Source organism: Pagrus major, chromosome 17 (genome assembly GCF_040436345.1).
Source record: "Pagrus major chromosome 17, Pma_NU_1.0".
Lineage (NCBI taxonomy): Eukaryota > Metazoa > Chordata > Actinopteri > Spariformes > Sparidae > Pagrus > Pagrus major.
This window is the reverse complement of record NC_133231.1, coordinates 5,550,171-5,572,074: the sequence shown is the minus strand read 5'-3', so window position 1 is coordinate 5,572,074 and position 21,904 is coordinate 5,550,171. Positions and strand designations below refer to the sequence as shown.

At 40.6% G+C, this 21,904-nt stretch overlaps 2 protein-coding genes across 10 annotated transcripts in view; one reads left to right on the top strand and one right to left on the bottom strand.

Annotated features, from left to right (window-relative positions):
• Positions 1 to 177: 177 nt before the first annotated feature.
• LOC141012317 (Krueppel-like factor 10) lies at positions 178 to 3,138 on the bottom strand. Its single transcript, XM_073485766.1, has 4 exons — positions 3,045 to 3,138; positions 2,224 to 2,454; positions 1,042 to 1,975; positions 178 to 889 (listed from the first exon to the last, which is right to left on the bottom strand). Exons 2-4 carry the CDS (start codon positions 2,443 to 2,445, stop codon positions 633 to 635), a joined length of 1,413 nt encoding a protein of 470 aa, XP_073341867.1. The 5' UTR covers positions 2,446 to 2,454; positions 3,045 to 3,138; the 3' UTR covers positions 178 to 632.
• Positions 3,139 to 10,667: 7,529 nt separating this feature from the next.
• Positions 10,668 to 21,904, top strand: part of ubr5 (ubiquitin protein ligase E3 component n-recognin 5) — a 31,266-nt gene continuing 20,029 nt past the window's right edge. For 8 of the 9 annotated variants that reach the window (XM_073484840.1, XM_073484839.1, XM_073484838.1 and 5 more), the window contains exons 1-13: positions 10,668 to 10,887; positions 14,795 to 14,839; positions 14,966 to 15,047; positions 15,731 to 15,807; positions 17,346 to 17,465; positions 18,068 to 18,347; positions 18,534 to 18,693; positions 18,953 to 19,102; positions 19,931 to 20,142; positions 20,386 to 20,502; positions 20,677 to 20,787; positions 20,995 to 21,149; positions 21,683 to 21,800. In XM_073484840.1, coding sequence (XP_073340941.1) covers positions 10,826 to 10,887; positions 14,795 to 14,839; positions 14,966 to 15,047; positions 15,731 to 15,807; positions 17,346 to 17,465; positions 18,068 to 18,347; positions 18,534 to 18,693; positions 18,953 to 19,102; positions 19,931 to 20,142; positions 20,386 to 20,502; positions 20,677 to 20,787; positions 20,995 to 21,149; positions 21,683 to 21,800 — 1,689 coding nt within the window. In that variant the 5' untranslated portion in view covers positions 10,668 to 10,825. The remainder of the gene's footprint in view (positions 10,888 to 14,794; positions 14,840 to 14,965; positions 15,048 to 15,730; positions 15,808 to 17,345; positions 17,466 to 18,067; positions 18,348 to 18,533; positions 18,694 to 18,952; positions 19,103 to 19,930; positions 20,143 to 20,385; positions 20,503 to 20,676; positions 20,788 to 20,994; positions 21,150 to 21,682; positions 21,801 to 21,904) is intronic. The other variant, XM_073484834.1, reaches the window with a different exon arrangement.

Here is a 21,904-nt window from a genome sequence, read left to right as displayed (position 1 = left end):
GGCTTTGATAACATGATCATGGTCTTAGTCCAATTCTCATCCTGGAAAATGTGATAATAGGTTTCAGTGGATTTGGTTTGATGAGCTAAATTTCTGATGGGTCATAATAATGTAGAAACTGTTGCATGTAAAACAGACAAGACAAACACTAAAAGATATCTGCACACAACCAAGAGAAAATGTATTCAAGTTTAATATTCTATTTTCCCTGCTAGAAAACAGTGCTGTGCAAAATTGGTTGATAACAAATAGATTCTCTTATAGCACAAAAGAACAATGTTGAACATTCTTTGGTCAAATATCATCAAAAAGTAAACATATTCAGTATTCACTTATAAAAATTAAAACTGCTTACATTATACCATCTATATGTTCAGTGTAACTGCTACAGTTGTTTGAAGCAGAATGTAAACAGTCTCATTACCTCGTTAATATCCAACTCTAATCACAAAGAAACTGAAGCAGCAGGACTCTACATACTTTTCAGCTCAGCAGTGTTGTGCAGCTGTTATGAGCTGACGGTTGACATGTAAAAATCAGGCACGCACTTCTCCTGCATTGTTTGACACTCGGCCACACAAAATCTCACATTCAATTTCACAGTTTTTACTTTGGGGTCTCATCAGGATGCCTCATGGAGAGTTTGTTGAAGATGAGGCAGCTAGGTCAGCAGACTGGGTGACCCCTAACGTCCAGCAGGGCATCTTCCTCGCTGCTAGGTGTCGCCGGGCGTGCTTGGCCAGGTGGTCGCTACGCATGAAGCGGCTGTGACACATGGGACAGGCAAACCTTTTCTCTCCAGTGTGGGTTCGTCGGTGTCGGGACAGCTCATCTGAGCGTGCAAATCGCCTCTCACAGCCCTCCCACTTGCATTTGAAGGGCTTCTCACCTATTGGAAGACAGACAGTGAAGTGTTTCATCATAACAACACTTTTGCTACTATTTTGCATATAGTGCTGACTTTTTAAAATGTATGTAGAAAAAGTGCTCAATAATTTAAATGGATATACTTTCTTAGGTGTCAAATCCTTCATCTTTTACCTGTATGTGTCCTCATGTGGGCCTTGAGGTGGGAGCTCTTGAAGTAGGTCTTGTTGCAGTCCTCGCGTGGACAAACATGACTGCGTACACGGGAGGCTAATGGCTGCAGTGGGCATTGTCTTTGCTCTGATGAGGCACGGCCAGGTGCGGGGGCGATGGCTGGCAGCTTGGTGCCACCAGGGGTCACCAGCGCTGGCTGGACATAGAGCGTGGGAAGCGCCGGCTGAGGGACGAGGAGCATTACGGGGCCTCTTGCCACCTGAGCCCCTAAGAGAAAGACCTGGGCAGGAGGAGCTGCTTGGGTTTGTGGTTGTGGTAGTGCCTGTTGTTGGTTGTGCTGCTGTTGTAGCAGTGTGTGTGCAGCGGTTAGTGCGGATGGGATAGGTAGTAGGTGTTGTCTCTGGCTCTCAGAGGCTGTGATAGGTTTTTGTACAGCAATGGTGGAAGGAGAAGAGACGGGAAGAATCTGGCAGTAGACAGGCACAGGAGAGACCCCAGGGCCACCAGCTGGAACTGAGGAGACAGCCTGAGGTGCGTTTGATACAGTCTGGCTGGCTTCAGCCACCTTTGGCAAAGTCACAGTGAAAGGTTTCTGTGGTACAGCTGCATTATAGCCAGACTGTATTAAAATACTCTTCTCAGAATCTCTACAGTCCATCCCATCTTCACAGGTCAAATCTGTTTTAGAGTCTTTTGTATGAACCTGAGTAGATCCATCTGCCCTGTTAGAGGAGCGGCGCTGGCCATCTGAAGTGTGGCGGATCACACTGGTGCACTGGAACCTGTTCTGAGAAGCAGCAGTGTGTGTGTGGAGGTACATATCTTCTGTTGGCTGCCAGCTCGGACTTCCAGCTGCTGCATGTTGATGTAAGGGTGCTGCTGAGGGCGGATGGGTGGCCTCAAAGTGGGGTGGACTGTAGGGCGGTGTCATACACTGGAAAAAAGGGAGGTGTTAAATTCAAGCATATGCAAGTTTGGTACTAAATGTGAGTAGAAGAGAACAGAAAACCCTACAAAATAATCTTGTGCCTAATGCCGTATACTAGACCAGACTTTGCAAAGCCGTTGTTCACTCAGGCTTGCTCTGAGAAAGCATGATAGTGAGTAGATAATGACTGAGTTTTCATTTCGGGGTGAACGATTCTTTAATAAGACACCTCTCTGCACATATTAATCACTTACCAAAGGCGATTCCTGTAGCGCAGTAGACCCGAGGGGGGCAGACTCATCCTCTGAAAAGTCAGAGGATGGAGTTAAGGGTCTGGAGTGTCTGAACCTGAAGTTTTGGGTCTTCCAGTGCTTAGTCATGGACATCAGAGCCTCCACGGCCTCCATGTCACCTCCACCCAAAGGGGCAGGCTGGAATTCATGATGGATGTCTGAGTAGAGTTCTTCAACTTCCATGTTTCAACTCTGATGAAAGAGCAAAAAAGATTGAGAATATGACACACTGTAGTCTTCAGTGAACTTTACATCCAATTAACTATGCATTGTGCACATAATGTAAGCAGACACACACAGTCCACGTGCCCCAACATGCTCAATCAATGTTTTTAAGTTCACTGATTTTGACATTCATCAACATGTGCAGGATATGTAATGGAGCATGTGAAGTGAGCATGATCAGCTGCTGCTCTTCAGCACTGGGGCCCTTTCACCTACTTCCCTGGGGGACAAAAGCTCCAACTGTGCTGCTTACACAAACAGTCACACACTTAACTACCCCTCCCTGACCTGCCCTGCTCACGCACACACACACTGAAGTCATTCTCCTCACTGACCATCCCTGGTGAGGCTGGTGGTACACTGATGAACTATGACCTAGATATAAAATGGCAACAATATGGCTTGACAACCGTCATTAGGAATAAAACAGACAAAAGTAATTACCTATGTAACATCAAGTCCTCGTATATTTTAGATGTATTTGTTATCACTTCAAATGACATTTAAGACGTAATATACGACATTGTAGAAAATATTTCAAAAACACGTTTACTTACATCTTATGAGTCTGTGTGACGCGTTCAGGAGCTTGGTCTCACTGGCGAGACGACTTGTTGTCTTGTGTCTTTGACTTGAAACCAAACCGTGGATGTTTCCCAGTTTTCCCCTCGGCCTCGTTCCCATTCATCGTTTCAAACACGGTGGGGAAACAAGGGGCGTGGCTGGACGCCTCGCCCAATCGGACCCAAAGGTGTGCTCAGCGCCGACCAACGGGAGAGAGACTCGACGCGTGATCGGAGGCTGACGGCGCCGTGGAGGCAGCGTGGTACACAACCAACAGCGTGGGCGTGTGAAAAACGTTCCAGTCTACAGCCCCCATCACCCACCCCCAAATACACACACACACACACACACACACACACACACACACACATACACATACACACAGGCACACACACCATCGACTTGGATGAGTCACTACACCCTCAGACACCTTCTATGATAAGGCTAATCGTATTATGGGGAGATGAAAGTGATAAACAGCACTGTGATAAGCAGTTGGCAAGGTGTGTGTTCTTAATATAGTTCACTCTAGATTTAATGGCATATTTTAGCGTCATAATAAATGTGTCTGAATTACTACACTCTTTAATCACAATGGAAAACCTGTAGTGCAGTGCAATTTTAGTGTGTGGGCTTATTGGCCAAATAGATGCAGACGACTGCCATTGCTAGTCATTGTCAGAATTTATCTACAGAAAATACTTGAAATACTAAATAATATTAAATGTGTCTTGCAGATCTGAAATATATGCTAGATGTTTTTAAAGGTTTTCTATTGGATGATGGATCTCATCCGCTTTACCCGTGAGATTTGAAACTCCTCTCAGACTATATGTTGGTAACATTTTAGGAATACATTTCATTTATTTTATAAATTCAAAATTGTTATTGTCAAAATACTGCAACAACCCAATGACAGCAGATTAATGTAAAGCAACAACACAGGTAAAACACTACGGTTAGACAAAAACACGTGTTATGTGTGTATCATAGCAAAATGCATATATAAACATGAATATATACTTTGAGGAGTTTAAAACAATGGATTTTTTTAGCTTAAAGGTGCACTATAACTTTGGGGAAGGCATTTTAAGAGAAAGAGAGAAGAGGAAAATCTTCCCTGATGGATTTTCAATGACTGAATAAACACAATTTCATGCTGTTTATTGTGTTTCTATTTGCTGGACTCTTCTTAGTAGCCTCCTTTCTAGCTTAGCTTAGCTAGCTGAGTTTATTCCCCTCTGAGGACCTCATGTTTATTCAGTCAGTATTCAACAACTATTTTTGTGTTTGTATTATCACCTCATGAATATGGTAGTATAGAGTTTGAATTTCTTTCCCAAAAATTGTATAGTGCATCTTTAGTCAGTCAAACATGTTATAATAGGAGTTGGGCTCAGACATTTTGCTCTTAACATTTTTAAACATTTCAAGCTTGTTTTATTGATTAATTTTCTTCTTTCAGAATTTCTTCTGAAAGTCAATTTTTCTTTTGGTAAACTGGAAGAGGCATGAACTAGATACTGTCCTTTGTGGGGAGACAGAGATCAGCCAACAGGAGATAGCCTCAGGCAACCCTGTGGATTAGGTAAGTGTCAGCTGTCTAGACCTTCCTGCACAGCACAGAGAACCAGAACAAAAGGCCGGCTGTGGGCACACAATGGAGAAATACACATGCAGTCTGGGACTGTGGGATGTTCCTCAAAAGCATTTCCAGGAATGACTTGCTGGGAGAGAAAAGAGTCTCAGTGCAAGTAACAGAGAGAAATAATTAATAATTAATAATATCATTTTTCTTTCCGGAAGATTACACAATTTTGAATGTTTTACAATAGGACAGCTACTTCACAGTTCAAAACTATTATCATAAATTAACAGTGCTAATATGTTAAATGGTCTTTTACAATGTAATTCTTTATTTTCACACTATTTCTGCACTGCTGTATGAATAGTTTGCTATAATTTGTATTTCCACATTTTAAAATATAGTTTATGTATTTAGAAAAAAATACTAAATATATACATATATTTATTTTTCTTTAAATGTGCATTGTGTAGGAATAGGGGTATAGGAGAATCTATTGGCAGAAATGGAATATAATATTCATATTAATGTTTTCATTGGTGTATAATCACCTGAAACTAAGAATCGAGTTTGCAATGTCATTAAATCCTACACACTGGACCTTTAAATTCTTTTGCTTTTTGTGGATCTTTATAAATCTGCAATCACAGCCCTGTTCATCTTACTGTATGTAACATGTTCAAGTGTTGAATTGACTGATACAATGTCTTGTGTATGCTGTGTTGTGTTACTGCAGCAATTAAAGGACTGCAACAATTCTACACATGAAAGTCAGTTTACACGTCATGAAGAGCCTGTGAGAACAGCCGTACAGTGTCTTCAGCGGTGCTGCTGGGAGCTTTCTCAAGTCTGAAAAACCCCAGATGATGTCATCACCCAGCATCCAGCATTTCTGAAGTGTGACTCTTACTGTTACATTGATTCTGACCATTCTTTTTTTTTTTTTTTTATATCTGTCTCTCGCGATCCCCCAACCCCATGGAAGTACAATGCTAAATGGTTGGAGTGGCCATTTAACTGATGCACTTTAATGATGGATATTACTGAAATGTCAAATGGCCTCGGCTCTACTGAAATTCGAGGCTTCACCACAAACTCAGTCTTAAAACTGCATTAGTCAGTTTTCTTTGGCCACGTGGGGGCAGCAGAACAAACACAACATTGACATCTTCTCACCTCAAGTTGCTATGGCAAAAGTGCCTGCAAACTAAATAGGAAACCAAAAGACAACCGCCTCAGTCTGTTCACCCTGCTGATGTCTGGCAAGTGATAAAGAAGAATCTGCTGCCATACCACCAGACTCTGAAGCAGCAACTTTCCTCAGGCTGTTTGACTCCTTAAAAAGGGACTACACAACCGCAATTTTGTTGTACAGTCCTGGTTGTATAATGATAATTATACTGATCTTGAAACTTGGATTTAGAATCAATTTCCCATTTATACTTCTGGAAGTAATAGAACAAAATTAGTATTTATTTGAAGTCATGTTTCTGGCGAGCTGAGCAGTGCTCAAAGTGAGCTGGCACTTCTACATTTTACTCTTGGTGTACCATGACTTTTTTCTTCCCTCTTTTCTGCCCTCGCCATATCTGGTTCTCTGTGCAATTCATAATGGCCCTACATAAACTGCATCACCTGCGATGCTAACCTGTTCACATTCTTGCCTGCCTGCTTTTCTCTGTCAGTGATTACGTTTCATTAACCTTTCAATAATGTTGGCCTGGCTCCAAACAGACACAAGAGAACAGGAACACAGTCCAATGATGATACAACAGAGCTGCAAAAGTCAAATTCTACCCAGGAACTAGAGCATCCCGGCCTGATGACTTCTTTGCACCACATACCAAAGCCAGTGTACACAGACAATTACTTTTTACTTCAATAACTGAAATATTGTCACTTCAGTTAAATAAATTGTGACTATTAGCAATATTACCTTGTATCTTTTATTCACCGCAGACATTCAGAATATAATACTTAACAATTTGATGATACTGGCTGATACACAAGCCAACAAGTGAATAAGGGGAGTTCTGGCACTTCAAGCACCAAAACAATGATGCAAAATAGACTAAAAGGCTCTGCTACCTAGCAATTTCAGAGCTGGGTGATTGTTCTCTGTGGGTTCATGCCAACTAGCAACACATTTCACATTAAAGGAGGTTATTGAATCTACTGTCATCATTAAAATATTGCATCCTGGTGAATTCATATTGCAGAACTGTCTTTTATCGTTCAAATTAAAATTATGAAATGACCTCTGCAATAATGGTTCATGGTCTTTTATCCCTCTCCACAGGATTATCAAGCTCCTCACACAGCAAAGTGAACAGTCGTGGCACAAAAGAACATGCTTTTCATGGGTCCTGTGCCATGTAACTGGTCTTCAGCCAATCAGGTTGCCCTAGTTTTATAAGCATGATGCAATGGAGACCCAGATTCCTGGCCAGTGTTAACTAGTTACAATGGCCACGCTCATTTTAGCAGAACTTTACAACATCCTTGTGGTATTGTGCAATGGACAAATGGATTTTGTTGGAATCTGGTAGCAGTGTTGCCCCAGATGTTTTAGCCCCCTTTACAACATCAGCCAGGTGTTGATTGGCAAGTGACTAGGCCGAAGACTCACTGTTTACTTTTGCTGTTACTGAAATGGATGTTTCTCTGTCTCCAAAAAGTAAAAGCCTGTGGAAGACAGTGGAATTGCTCATTAGCCCTCCTTATTCCTGGTGTGCATTCAGGCCAGTATAATGCCCTATAAGCTGTGCAGCATCTGTGAGTGGGTGTTAAGAGCAGAGGGTTTGTGCCCGAGGCCTGGACTGACCTGGTGTCAACAGGCTGAATTCTCCCCTCATGGTCAGTCCTGCCCTGGACGTGTGAAGATATGCCACAGACAGCACTAAGAGGAGTTATTTTAAAGTCTTACTCTCCAACCAGTGATCGTGTTACTACTTTGGGAACAACTTATACTTCTGGTTGTGAAGTATGTCTGACTGACAGGAGCTAGTGCTCATCCACTAATCTTAGAATGAATGTTGAAGTTGATATGTAAAATAACATTGATCATAGCTTCGGCTCTCTGGGTCAAGATTCAGTTTCATAACAACTCAAAAACCTTGTCTCTTTAAGTAGAATCTATTGTGTCTTTCATCCATGTTAAAGGCCTTATTTTAAAGCTGAAGTATACAGTGTTTTTAAGAAAGATAGTTGATTATTGAGTTTCATTCCCACTTTGTTAAATGCTGATGCTTTCGGGTTGTCCAGCATCCCGGGGGATAACCCAAAGCATCAGTATTTGACGACCTGGGAATGAGATTCAATAATCAACTATTTTATCTACTAGTTTTTCTGCATGAATATACTTATTTTCTTAACCTTCAAACCCACTAACCTTGCTCTCATGACAGTGCAGTTTCCTGGCACTGACTCTTTGTACCCATATTTAACAACACCAGAGGTCATTTGATAACCCAGTGCCCGATTCCTAAAAATAGCTCTGCAGATTTCTGGGGTTTTGTTTGACTTGACTCCTGAAAAAGGTTGCAGGTTTCATTAACCTCTGTGTTGAGCTGTGTAAACACAGAGGAAAAAATGCTTAACGTTGTCTCTGCTGGTTACATGACATATGGCGTTTGTATCACAAAGTAAGGCCAAATGATCAAATCAAAATATACAGTTTAGTTCAAAATAAAGATATCTGCATTATCATTACCCACTATTTTGACACCAACATTATGTTTTTTTAGAGATTTTTATTTGATCTTTTTAGGCTTTTTTGGATAGAACATCTTAGAAAGAGAGAGGGGGGGGATGACATGCAGCAAAGGGCCACAAGCTTGAATCAATAACCTGTTTTTTTATGTAATCAGATATCCTAAATGCTAACAACAATGACAATGCATACAACACTGAAGTATTGTATAAGTAAATGACTAAAAAATACAATAAGAATGAGTTTAATAAAAACCTATTAGAGTGTTGAGAGTTTTTCTGTTCTAGATGACCGCCTGATACATCGACTCAGTGTGAGATGGTTGTTTTGGTTGAAACAGGTTTATTTCTCTGGTCTGGCTGAGTGGAGACGTGCTGCAGCTGACAGGTCAATGAGGAACCTGACCTCTGCCAAGAAAAGGCTAGAAAACATTCTGGCTGTGTCATGCTTCACTTCAGATCGTCATGACATCTCCCTCGATAAGGAACCTCTCAGTTTCAGTTCCAGTTGTTGAAAATATTTTTTGAACAGCTTATCTTAATACAGAAATATTTGACAATTGGCCATGCTGGACAGTTGCAGATGTCTGGAGCTACCTACCTATAGCATGTCTTGATGTTCATATGCACATGTCTCTGAAAATAGGATCAGTGCAGGAAAGAGACAAATACTTTCTGGTTTAGTGTGACTCTCTGTGATCAATCTGATCTCATTATGGAAGGTAAACCCTGCCACCTGCTGGTGTGAAAAGACAAAAGTCTTTAATGGATTAGGCTGTAGATTAGAGAGATTAGCTACATATCCTTTTGATTTCGACTTGTAAATAATCCTTTTTTACTTGCTTAGAAAGCTGACCAAAATGAAGGTATTTTTGTCATGGTTTATTGAGCTTTACTTTTTCGTAATCGAGTATTAGCCAACAAGGGATAAAACCTCACTCTGTCTGTTTGAGCAATCAGATATCATCATTTGATCCATGCCATGTGATGACATCCTCTGTCCCCTCCTCTCTTTAAAGTCTGCCATATCTGGGCCAGTTCCCCCTCTTACATTCAGTCCACAGGCCAAGAATTAAACTATCCTCAAAGAAGACTTATCTTCTGTCAGATTTACAGATTTAGGTTAACCTTAAGCCTACATTTCTCTCTCCCATGGCTTTTTTCTTATTTATGAAGCCGGGAGCATGCCTGCACCACTGCTGCTAAAATAATTTCTCGGATTTCATAGAGTTTAGAGGATGTGGGAATATTACACACTTACAAAGTTTTCCATGGGAGGAGGGAGCCCAACATGAGCAAATGCCTCGTTCTCTTCCCTTTATAGAGCTCAGATCCGAGTTGGTTCAGTTTTAAATATAATTCTGGTGTAAGAATAGCAGCATTAAATTGAGGGTCCCACATGATTCTTTCCATTCCCTGGGTGATGCTGACTGTATGCCAAGTATAACCACGATGTTCCTTTAAGATTTAGGGACATGATGTTAAGTTTTGGTTGGTGGTTACTCACTGCAAAAACCATGCATATCATGACATAACCTTTTCTTGCTTTAAAATGGACTTAGGACGACAATCTAATGATTCTAACACTATTCTAAGTACTGCATAATGTAATTGTTTATACCATAACCACAGAATTTAGGTCTGTATCTAGGTTTTTTTTTTATTCTTCTAAACTGTGAAATGGAGGAACTGGATTGTTGTTGAAAAGCCAATAAAGTTGTAGTTGGAAACATCTTGAAAGATCACTTTGTATAATACTCTTATATCAAACAAAATCATGAGCAAATATTACCTCTTTGTTTCTTTTAATTTATAGAAGAACACATACGTCTCTTGAATTAAGATACACCAAATAATACAAGAATAATGATACATTTAGTGCATTTTATTTCAAATTTCGACCAGTAAAATAAGCAAAGGGGAAATATCAATTGTGCTGAGTTGTAAATACACAAAAAACGCAGTTTTTCTTCAGTCTTGAGAGCCCTGAATGATCAGCCTTGTATCCCCACATCCCTTTTTCCTACCTTTTTGTATTGTATTGCAGGCTATTTCTATTGTCCTAGCTTCTTAATAGGTAACTTAACCGAAAATAACTGCAGGTGCTTGAAAATGCTAATAAACAACGATGCATTGGCTGAACTGGGTGAGAACAAAGACTTTGGAGTGGTGTGAAAGTGTAGTATTTTTGATTACAGTCTTCCTGCCTTTCTTCTTGAGGCCAATCCCGTCCAATTTAACACATTTCCTGTTTGTGCTCGGGGTCCAACCAGCGGAGCGGTTGCATGTGCACTAATCAACACACAGAGAAGAAGCTTGGTAGAGTTAAGATGGCGGCATGTGGGTGAGGAGGCTGGGATCTAAACTCGAGGTTTTTCGCCATTAAACGATTCCTATGAATCCACATATATACAGTAATCGAAAGAATATCAATTTCCACATCTTTCACACGTCTGTGTGTGATTTTGGATTGACCCCATGACATCTATACACTTCGTGGTTCACCCGCTGCCCGGGACCGAGGATCAGCTCAATGACAGGTATTTTGTAGCGGCCCGTGGAGAGGAATTTAAATCAATATTTATATGTGGGGTACGGGATATATTAATCGAGACTGCATTTACGAACGAGGTTGACATTGTCATGCGTGTGTATTCGCGTTTAAATCATTTAAATGACCCCCCAGGGTTGAAATAAGGCCCGGCATCTTGAACAATCCTCGTTAGCCTGCTGCTACCTAAACAGTCGGTCCAGTGCTAACATAGATGCTAGCCCGTTAACTGGCTACCGTACGAATAGCTAACGCTAGCAGGCTGTTTCCTTGGTACTGTGGAAGGATTGGCTCACAGTCAAAGTTGAGATAGACAATGCGGGTTGGGGGATGGGGAAAAGAGAGGGAAATAAAGGTCGTAAAACACATCGTTGTCGAAAATATACGAGATTTCGTGTATAAATTACACATGCACTCTTTTGACATGTGTCAGTGTTTGTTTTCTGGGCGTCTCGTTGATTATCATGATCAATGAAGTAGCTAACGGCAGCTAACCGATAGCTAGCTGCTAATGCTAGCAAGCGAAATTGCTACCACGCTCTTGACAAAGCCAAATATTTGTATTTCGTTGTCTTAGTGTGTCAGGTTATTTTTGAAAGGTTAACGGCACAGTATGCTTGCTAACACAGCTGAAATGTATCACATAATGTGTCTGTTTATAACATTGCGCACAGAGATAAATATCTAGAATATGCAGTGAAGCACAGTTAGCAACATTGCATACACATTAATCCTGTTATCTACTTTAATAAAGGGGGTAAGCCATGGCTTATAAAGTGTGTATGAACGATGGTGGATTTTTCAGTGTTCACGATGAGACCAATTTTTCTTTCTTTGCATTGTTACCCAAACACTAAGTGGCCACAGTATACGCACAGTAAATTCAATTGCACACTATGTCGTTAGTAGTGACATGCTGTTGACATGCATCACACTGAGTTTAATGGCTTTTCTTAAGGAAATATCGATTCTGAAGAGATCATCAGTCAGAAGTAGTTGTAAGAAAGGTCCAGCACATTGTGTGTGACCTGTATTTTGGCAGAACATGTGATTTATGATAAACCTATTTATATCATCCATTGAGATTGAACTGATTAATGAGCTGTTCTACTTAAAGACAAAGAGGTTGAGAAGTGTTTTTAGAATGACCTTGAGATTAGGAACTGGATATAGGCTCAGGGTGTTTGAATGCATTTTTCAGGTGTGCATTGAACTCTGGGGGGGACCAGCTGTGGTCTGACTGACAGTTTACTCTGCTGGTACCGAATCTTGTTGAAAAAACACTCAAACGTCTTGGTGGTATGAACCATTGGTTCCTTAAAGAGGTCATGGCTGTTCATCCCCAGGCATGCATGCCATTGCATGCTACAGTCACCATGTGCTGCTGGGAGGCCCCCTCCTCTCTTCTCCACGAAGGAACTTGCAGTTGTCAAAGCAGATAAGTGCTTCTATCTGAAATAAAAAGGCTCGGTCCAGCTTGGCTCATTAGAAGAGCTTGCCTGGCATGAGCATCCGGTCAGATTTCCTCATCCAAATGCCAGTGGTTTGTTTGACCTAACTGAGGTCTGCCTGGACACATTAGTTTTGTACAGTGCAAATAGCATTCCCTTGTAGTGAGATGGATTTTCAATATGCTTTTGCTGTGCTTTAGTGACACAGTAATAAATAATAGACTTTATTTATATAGCACTTTTCAAAAACACAGTCACAAAGTGCTTAGTAGTGCACAGTAGACGGTGTCTTGTATTGAGGGGTGCCATTTGTTTGACTGGTTGGTCAGTGAATCACTGACCTGGGCCCTTTTGTGAGTCGTTTTCTCTTACCTTCCTGTAGTGTTTGAATTGATGCATGGGATTTTAATGTGCTTCTGTATAGCGAAGCGATTGCTATTTTTACCATTTGCGTGTCACTCATTTACACTTGAGGATAAGTTTTCTGCTGATGGATAAGAATGCTATTGCCCTTTAAATTTATGCCAATTGGCATTTGTTGCTGTACTTTCGTCTGAGTTTGAAGAAACGGTTTGCTAAACTGTATATTCAGGAGGAAGGCATTGGCCACAGAGGTCGGAGGAGTTGACAGTTGATGTATATTTCTTGACAAGACACAAGGCGAATATCCGCATCTTGGCACACGTGTGGCTAAGCATCGGAAAACTGCAATCTGTCAAAACTGTCAGGTGTAAACGTGTTGTGACATGATAAATTGGCTGCTACTAGTGATTATTTTCAAGTCAATTAATCTGTTGAATATTTATTAACCGATTAGTTGTTTGGTCTATAAAATGTCAGAAAATGGTGTCAGTGTTTCCCAAAGCAAAAGATGCCGTTCTCAAATATCTTGTTTTGTTCACAAACCAACGATATTCAGTGTACTGTCATAGAGGGTTAATGAAACCAGAAAATATTCACATATAAAAAGCTGGAATCAGAGAATTTTGACCTTTTTTTTCTCCCCTTAAAAACTTAAAAAACGATAAATGTATTATCAAAATAGTTGTTGGTTAATTTAATGGTTGACACCTAATCAATTAATCGTAGCAGCTCTAATGTTAAGACAACAGTTTGTCATAAAGCAGATTGTCTGTATTGGATGTAGAGTATGGAAGTAAATGAAGTAAATGTCTAATAACCTTCTTAATTGTTTGGTCTCCATATTTCCAATAAACTGCAAAATCCAGACAATTAAATTAGACTGACTGCTTTTAAAAATGATGGGGCAGACTGTGTTTAATGTTTAAATAGTCTTTCATTACATTATTCATTTCTAATTCAGACATTGTTAGATTGCAGTGGCAGGCTTGAAACAAATGTAGTGAGATGGCAGGACATGTTTTGGGTGGCAGGGGTTTCAGAAGTAATTGTCTTATTTATTTTCTGCATGGACAATGTAAGGTTACTGGCAGATGCAGTACTTGGATGGCTATGAATCAATCTGGGTTGGCTTATCAGTACAAAAACAAGACAAAAAAGAAATTGGTGAATTGATACAAAAAATACTGTTGTAGCAAGGAACATTAAATGATGAGTATAATATTCTGTTATTGCAAACATCTTTGTATGACTCAGGATTCTTACTCATTTTTGAATTTGGGAATAGTTTTGGATCAATGCAGCACTTGATTTTTAATCAGATCTATTTAAAATATGCTACAATTCTGACTCTCGTCTCTGACTGGCATCTCCTCCATAGCAACAGCCACAGAGGCTCATGGGTACTACGATTTTTGGAGCCATTTGACACACTAAACTGATTCAGACAATTTAAATTGTTATAACCGAAGGCCAGAACAAAATACTTTTTTAGCTGAATTCCTCAGGAGTTCCTACACTGGCATCATCAGATTAGAGTCTCCCCACTCATCAATCAAAGCTGTGACCTGTGCTCTGATGTCCTCTTGGTTGACGGCTTATGAAAGATGTTTACATGTTTAGCATCAGCAAAGCAGCAAGCACACAGTCATCTGTCACAACTGATGTTACAAGCAAAACAATCTAAACTTTTATGCCATTGTCATGTTGTCGCTAATTCTTGTCACCACTGGCATCATTAATGTCCAGTGTCGGTTGGTTGATGATAATGTGGGGCAGATGCTACGCTCCTAATTTTCCTCATATTTGTTTGATGATGGTTTAGAACAAATTGGGTGTCAGTGATATATGCTAAATCTCCTGGAGTTATTATGCTGTATCAGATACATTGTAAAGATGCACATTATTTAAACCAATTTGAAATACACCTCAATTGTCTCTGTTACAGATCGATGTGAAATCAGTCGTTCATGTTTTGAAGTTTATCTCTCAGCACAGCATTCTTGAATTGCGTACATTAACTTGCATCAATTAGGCCTTAAACAGATATTACATGCATTAATATCATCTTTATCTTCTTGTCAGGCTCCGTGAAGTTTCAGAGAAACTCAACAAATACAGCTACAACAGGTAAGTTTGTGTCAACATGTTGTTTGCTGTTTAGCTTAATTGAATCAGTTGCAGTAAACAGGTTATTGTTTATTATCCTGTATACTGTCTCATTTGTCTTTTGCCTTTTTTCCCTTTCCAATGCAGTCATCCACACCTTAGTCTGCTGGAGCAGGCCACCTTAAAACAATGTGTTGTCGGTCCAAACCATGCTGGATTTCTCCTTGAGGTAATTCAACTAGACTTTACACCAATAGCATTAATCAAGGATCTAGAGTTAAAGTTTATTATTTACTGCCCACCAAAAACAGTTCAGTATAATAGGAAGATTTCATTTAAACTGGGCTGCTGTTATCAGATGATCTGTGATTCTGCTTCTGATTTACTTTTTGGTTGTGTAGCAATTGTGGACATAGACTGGATTTAATAGATCGGAGATGTTGTTTATATACAGGACACCACCCCAATTAGGATAATCCAGTTTGAACAGGGCTTTAGACACACTGCAGAGGCATGTAGTAATTGACTTCAGTTTGTTTATTTGAGCCCTGACAGAAACATCAGCAAACTGGTCATGCGAGTGGAAGTGTGTTCAGGATGTATGTGGAGTTAACTATTGTTGCTTTTCTTTGTACTGCAATAGTGAATTAACAAACATCAGACGAGGTAGTGTGTTAATTTTATGGCTAATCTGATGGCACAGGCTTTGATGTGGTTATAATAACATGACCTCTGAGATAAATGAGCTGCAATAATTTGCATATAGACTCAGTGTTTGGCTTTATGATTTGGTTTCAGTTTTCTATTTCTAATTTGATCAATTGCACTCAACGGTACATGTCAATTGTCTGTCTTTACGAGTTTTCATTTGTCAAATGTGTGACACTAAAACCATGAATGCATCTCTTCTAGGATGGGCGCGTGTGTCGAATCAGCTTTGCTGTCCAGCCTGATCGCCTGGAGCTCAGCAAACCGGATGGCAGCGATGGGTGAGAGACTTGTTTATGATGGGATCTGTCCCGGAAACTGTTTTAGCTTTGGCACTGAGTTGGAAAACAGATTGCTTGTGGAGATGTCTAGTACAAGATGCACTGAGCATGCTCAGGCTTACTGATGGTGGTTGCTGTGATTTCAATTTGGCACTTGTGCCCTTTTTGGCTGAGTATGACGCATTTGGACGTGATTTCACGTGATACTCTGGCTCTTTGCTATAATGGTTTGCTTCTATAAGGAGTGAAACAAATCTTTATACATGACAGGTCTATTCCCAGGAAATCCTTAAACAGGCAGCTGTTGGACTGGGCGTTGCTTTGTTGTTGTTATCTATTCAATGATGAGCTGCTTTTTAGAGAGTTTTCCTACAAAGTTGCATGTATTTCAGGGACATATTTGCCAGTATATGAATACTGCTCGTTTTTATTCTAATCTTGACACCAAACAACCATCTACAAGATGAGTTTTGTAACTTTCTGACAGCCAGCTGCCTTTATTGTTGTGCAAGTGTGTGCTACTTAATGAAAACACCTTTTTTATTAGCTGCTCTGTTGTGTGTTGGCTATGAGCATGTATTTTTGGTGAATGTCTCATTGATAGTTGTCAATATCCTGCCAGCAGAATAACATCCAACAGTGAACTCAGAGTTTTCAAGGCCCCTCTAGCTGCTAAATATGCATGTGAATGAGGCTATAAAAGGCTGAGGAGCTCCCTGCTCCAAACTTTTCTGCAGAACACATGTTTTGTTTCCTGCTGCAGACATGCAAAAGAAGATGAGATGGTTTCAAATTTTAATAGGTTTTCAGTTAGCACCATTGTGGGCTGCTGGGATGCCTACAAAAGAGTATGGCAGGCTGTGTCTTTGGCAAGCTTGTCAGCTTATTGAACATGGCCTAATATTTCATATCATAACAGAAGTCACATGGTTTGTGTCAGTTTGTTGACTGTCTGTATGAACATGCTGTTTCTCTGTACTGAATCTATGTTTGTGTAATGCATTGCCCTTTGTTACAATATGGTACTAAATGTGATTGTATTATTTTGTTGGAAAGTATCTAAATTCAGTCTAACTGTAGTCTCTGTTATATGAAACATTGGCACAATTGTCACAATATCCCTTGCCACAGCAAAACAGCATTTATATAACTGTCTGCTTAGGACACATCAATTAAGAAAATTGCAGTGAACTACTTTTGGTCAAGCTTAGAAGTCAATCCATTATAAGAAATCTTGAAATAGGAGAAAGCAGTCGCAGCCCCAAAACCCCAAGAACTTTTAAAAAAAGGAAAGTCTTGAAAGAGGAACGAGTTGCAGCCAATTCTGATTCCCAAGGGTGTTGCCATGCTAGTCTCCAAAATACCCCCTCTCATTTCACATTATAACAAAAGAAAATGAATCCTGAACCAAGGGGTATCATTTAAGAAATACCTGGGGTAAATTTAGTTTCTGTAAACCCAGGTAATAAAAAAAAGTCTTTTGGTCCTGTGTAGGACTTATGTAGGTTTGTAACTGATCTCCCATCTTTTGTTTCCAGTTCAAAGTTGAGCAGTGGTTCAGGGACAGGAAGGAGCTCCAGGCCAGGCAGGACTAGTGATCCGCCCTGGTTCCTGTCTGGCTCTGACACACTTGGCAGACTGGCAGGCAACACCCTTGGGTAAGTTCTGGCAGGGTTGACAGAGATAAAATGGTCCTTTTTAAAGCTCCGTGTTCAGAGCAGAGCACTGATGCTGCAGCGGGTTAGGGGTGTATTCCCCACAGGGTTCTTCATTCTGAGACAGAACTTCAGGGTGCTGTAAAGTGTAATGGATAAATGTGTCCACCAAACAATATATATCAAAAAGCAAGGCCATATTCATAGTTTCCACTAGATTTCCAGTATGCATTTGTTTTCTTAGTGCTTCAGTTCTCTCTTCAGAATATAGTTGTGTGTCCTAATATTCAATTTCCAGAATAAGCCTCTAAACTTGCACCCTAACACTTTAATAATGAACTGAAACCAAATTATACTGTCAATTTCCAAAATGTGTTAAATTCGTTGTACTATATTGAAACCTTTTCTATTTAAATATCTGATTAAATTAGGAAAAAATGCCACCACTTAATTTCTTCCCTTCTCATGCAAGCTGCCTCGTCTCCGCTGTCATTAAGGCCAAATCCTTTCTTACCCAGATGTGTGTGTGCTTTGAGCCTGCTCTGTTAGTCAGATGGTGTTTTTGGCACTTGTATCTGACCATGGCCTTGCATTCTATGTAACAGGAGTCGCTGGAGCTCTGGCGTTAACGGAGGCAGTGGAGGAGGTGGGAGTGGAGGAGGAGCAGGGGGAGGTGGAGCAGGAGGTGGCAGCAGTGGAGGAGGTGGAAGTGGAGGTGGAGGCGGTGGTGGAGGCACGTCGGGCAGGTCGTCAACAGCAGCTCGTGATTCCCGTCGACAGACCAGGGTGATCCGTACAGGAAGGGACCGTGGCTCAGGACTTCTAGGAAGCCAGCCTCAGCCTGTCATACCAGCTTCTGTCATCCCTGAAGAGCTCATTACTCAGGTACTTCTTTTCCTTGTTAAACCATCTTTGTGGCATTTTCCTTAAACCTTTTCCTTACTGAAACAAATATCCAATTGTTAATTCATTTACAGTGCAAAAACAGTGCATTTACTTGCTAATCTGCAGTCACAAATGAATATCAATAACATCTGTTTTCTGCTTTGTTGTCCTTGTGCTTTTCCCCAGGCCCAAGTAGTCCTTCAGGGGAAGTCCAGGAGTGTGATAATTAGGGAACTCCAGAGGACCAACCTGGATGTCAACCTCGCCGTCAACAACCTGCTGAGCCGGGACGATGAAGATGGAGATGATGGAGATGACACAGCCAGCGAGTCCTACCTCCCAGGAGGTAGGAAAAAAGGAAAACAGATGGGACAATGGCTTCGATAGATTGATGTTGTTGTGTGTTATTTCAACAAAAGCAATTTTCTGTTACCTACATCACTATTTAATGTAAAGTTCAGACTTGGCAGCAGTTCCGCACATTATAATGCATGTGGACATACATCAATGATTTAATTATGATCACTGTAAGGGTCTTAACAGTATTTAGCAAATACATTTTTCATTTGTCTTCATTTGATCCTTTGTGTCATTATCTCTTGCAGAGGACCTGATGTCCCTGTTGGATGCAGACATTCACTCAGCTCATCCCAGCGTGATTATTGATGCTGATGCCATGTTCTCTGAGGACATCAGCTACTTTGGCTACCCCTCTTTTAGACGTTCATCGCTGTCACGCCTTGGATCCTCCAGAGGTAACTTAACAACTCATCTCTGACTAGTACAGGGGAGGTAGGGTGCTGGACAGGCTTTGGTGACAACACTGGTGATGGCTTTTGTCTGTGGGGATGGAGCTTTAATAGCTTAATAAAGATACAACAATACAGTAGACAAGTTGGAAAGCATCGCCATTTTGATGTGAGATGGACTATAAAAAAGTTATTTAACAAGCAAAGCTGTATATTGACAGATGTCAACTGTAGGGCTAATGTAAAAAGCAAAACATTGTTATTAGTGGAGAAAATATTTCCCTCTTTGCTAAATGTATTAGCTGTACTAAGCTGATGTTTAGTTTTTAAACAAATTAAACTTAACATTAAATTTAGTTTTTTGTTGTTTTTTTTCCCTGTGGAAAATGTTCTCCTCAGTCTGTTTAGCTGGATTTGTAATCTGGGTGTTTGGTGTTCCAGGCTATAAATGTTTGGTGTTGTATGCTGCATGGCTGTAGTACATACTGTGAGCTCTCTGAGAAAGGCCCGCTAGGCCCACCTGTCTTAACAGGGACCCTTTAAGGCAGTCTATTCTAAAAACCTACCTAGCCCACTCTTACCCCATATGCATGCTTTCTTTCTGTCTATCCACTTCCTCTTCTAGCTCGCATTTTAACATATGAGCGCGCAAACTGACTCACCCACCAGTTTAATTTTGACTCCCACTCAATCTTCAGTACTGCCATTTTGATTTGCATTATAGTGATTCTAAAAAATCTATCTTTCTCTCTCTATTCTTAAAACTATGTTGACGGGTCTTTCCCAGAGAGTGGCTTACTTCTATCCAACTGGTGTGACCTTATTGCATACCAGTTCTCCTTCTTCCCTTAGAGCGCGACTCAGAGCTGTTGCGTGAGCGTGAGTCTGTATTGAGGTTACGTGAGCGCCGGTGGCTGGATGGGGCCTCGTTCGACACAGAGCGAGGCTCCACCAGCCGTGAGGGCGAGCCCAGCTTGGACAAGAAGAGCATCCCGGTCCAGAGCCCTGTCTCCTTGGGAGAGGAGCTCCAGTGGTGGCCTGACAAGGTAGGAGGAGCACAATCAGAGCTGTTGTTGAATGCCTCTGTGCAGGATTTTGAAACACAAAATTATAAACCTGTGCTATGACATTGCAAGCGGAGCATTTATTTATTTTAATTCCTTTGATTATCTTGAGATGTCTCTACAGCTGGATTGGGGTCCACTAAAAGAAAATTCAATTAATTGGAAATTGAGACATTAAATTTTGCGTTACCTGAAATTCACTGAGATATCTAATTTTCTCTCCAGGATGGTGTGAAGTTTGTGAGCATCGGAGCCATGTTCTCAGAGCTGGTTGCAGTCAGCTCCAAGGGAGAGCTTTATCAGTGGAAGTGGAGTGAACCTGAACCCTACAGGAATGCACAGGTGTGATCTTTGTGAATGGAATTACCCCCCAAAAAACTGTACTATAATATGTATTTTTGCTGAAATAAGATATGCATTCGTCAATTATTGTGGCATGCTTAATTTCTAGAAAGCACTGGTCGTTTAGTACAAATTGGAGAGCTAGTATCACTAACGTTTGATCTGTCCTATCAGAATCCTTCCGTTCATCACCCACGTGTGTCCTTCCTGGGCCTGGCCAATGAGAAGATCACCTTATTGTCTGCCAATAGCATCAGAGCCACTGTAGCTACAGAGACCAACAAGGTAGATTATGATCCCTTCTGAATCTAAGAACGTGTGTTCTGCTTTGTTCATGTTAACAATATTTGACCACAGAATAAGTTGTATAACCATAAGATTGTGACTGAGTATTTTTTCTATATTGTTATTAATCAGTCACCCTAACATTACACATATTTATTTGATAAATTGTTTAATAACTCATCGCTTGTTTCTCTGTGTGTGGTATAGGTGGCCACCTGGGTGGACGACACACTGAGCACAGTAGCCTCTAAGCTGGAGCACAGTGCTCAGGCTTTCCCTGAGCTGCAGGGGGAACGTATGGTGTCACTGCACTGCTGTGCTCTCTACACGTGTGCACAGCTTGAGAATAGCCTCTACTGGTGGTAAGAAGAATTGGTGTTTTCCCATGAAACTATATTGAGTAGAAATATAATTATTTGTTTTTAACAATGATATTGACTCTTCAATGTCACCATAACCCTATGGAGTGTGTCAAAGTCATGCACAAAACAGTAGTTTGTTATACATTCTATTTCACTGTGTTGTTGGTTAGAAAAGATTCTGTTAGTACTGTTATTAGGTGTATTATTTTTGTCCACATTTACAGAGAGTTTAGGTAGCATTCAAACATGGGAATAGTGGGGGGTTAAGACTTACCACAGCACAGGCTATTCTCTCTCTTCTTATAGTTCAGGTGTGATTGTTAAATTTTGCCTGGCCAGAAAACAGATTTGCTGTAGTGATGTCTTTTCCTGCAGTTTCAGCCAAAATACTAAATAAATCCTCTCTAAGACCTGACATTTAGCAAGGCTTACAATGGGATGTCTTTGTCAATTCAAAAATGAGAATGGTATATGTTACGGAAAGGTATAAATGTCAGGGAAGTTTTGATGCTTCATTGTTTGCATTTCTGCAGGGGTGTTGTGCCTTTTAGTCAACGGAAGAAGATGCTTGAAAAGGCCAGAGCCAAGAACAAAAAGCCAAAGTCCAGCGCTGGCATCTCCTCGATACCCAACATCACCGTGGGAACACAGGTCAGAAATAACTTTCAGACTTTTGTCTGCTTGACAAAATGTTGTAATCTCGTATGAGATTAACTCGGCTCTTCTTCTGTTTTGAGTTTGTTTTTAGACTTTTT

What these genes read in the sequence shown, in the direction of transcription:
- LOC141012317 (XM_073485766.1), bottom strand. Translation starts at nt 2,445, where the DNA reads ATGGAAGTTGAAGAACTCTACTCAGACATCCATCATGAATTCCAGCCT. An exon ending in CGCTACAGGAATCGCCTTTG is followed by an intron (nt 1,976 to 2,223) that starts GTAAGTGATTAA and finishes CCTTTTTTCCAG; the next exon opens with TGTATGACACCGCCCTACAG. An exon ending in CCACATGAGGACACATACAG is followed by an intron (nt 890 to 1,041) that starts GTAAAAGATGAA and finishes GTCTTCCAATAG; the next exon opens with GTGAGAAGCCCTTCAAATGC.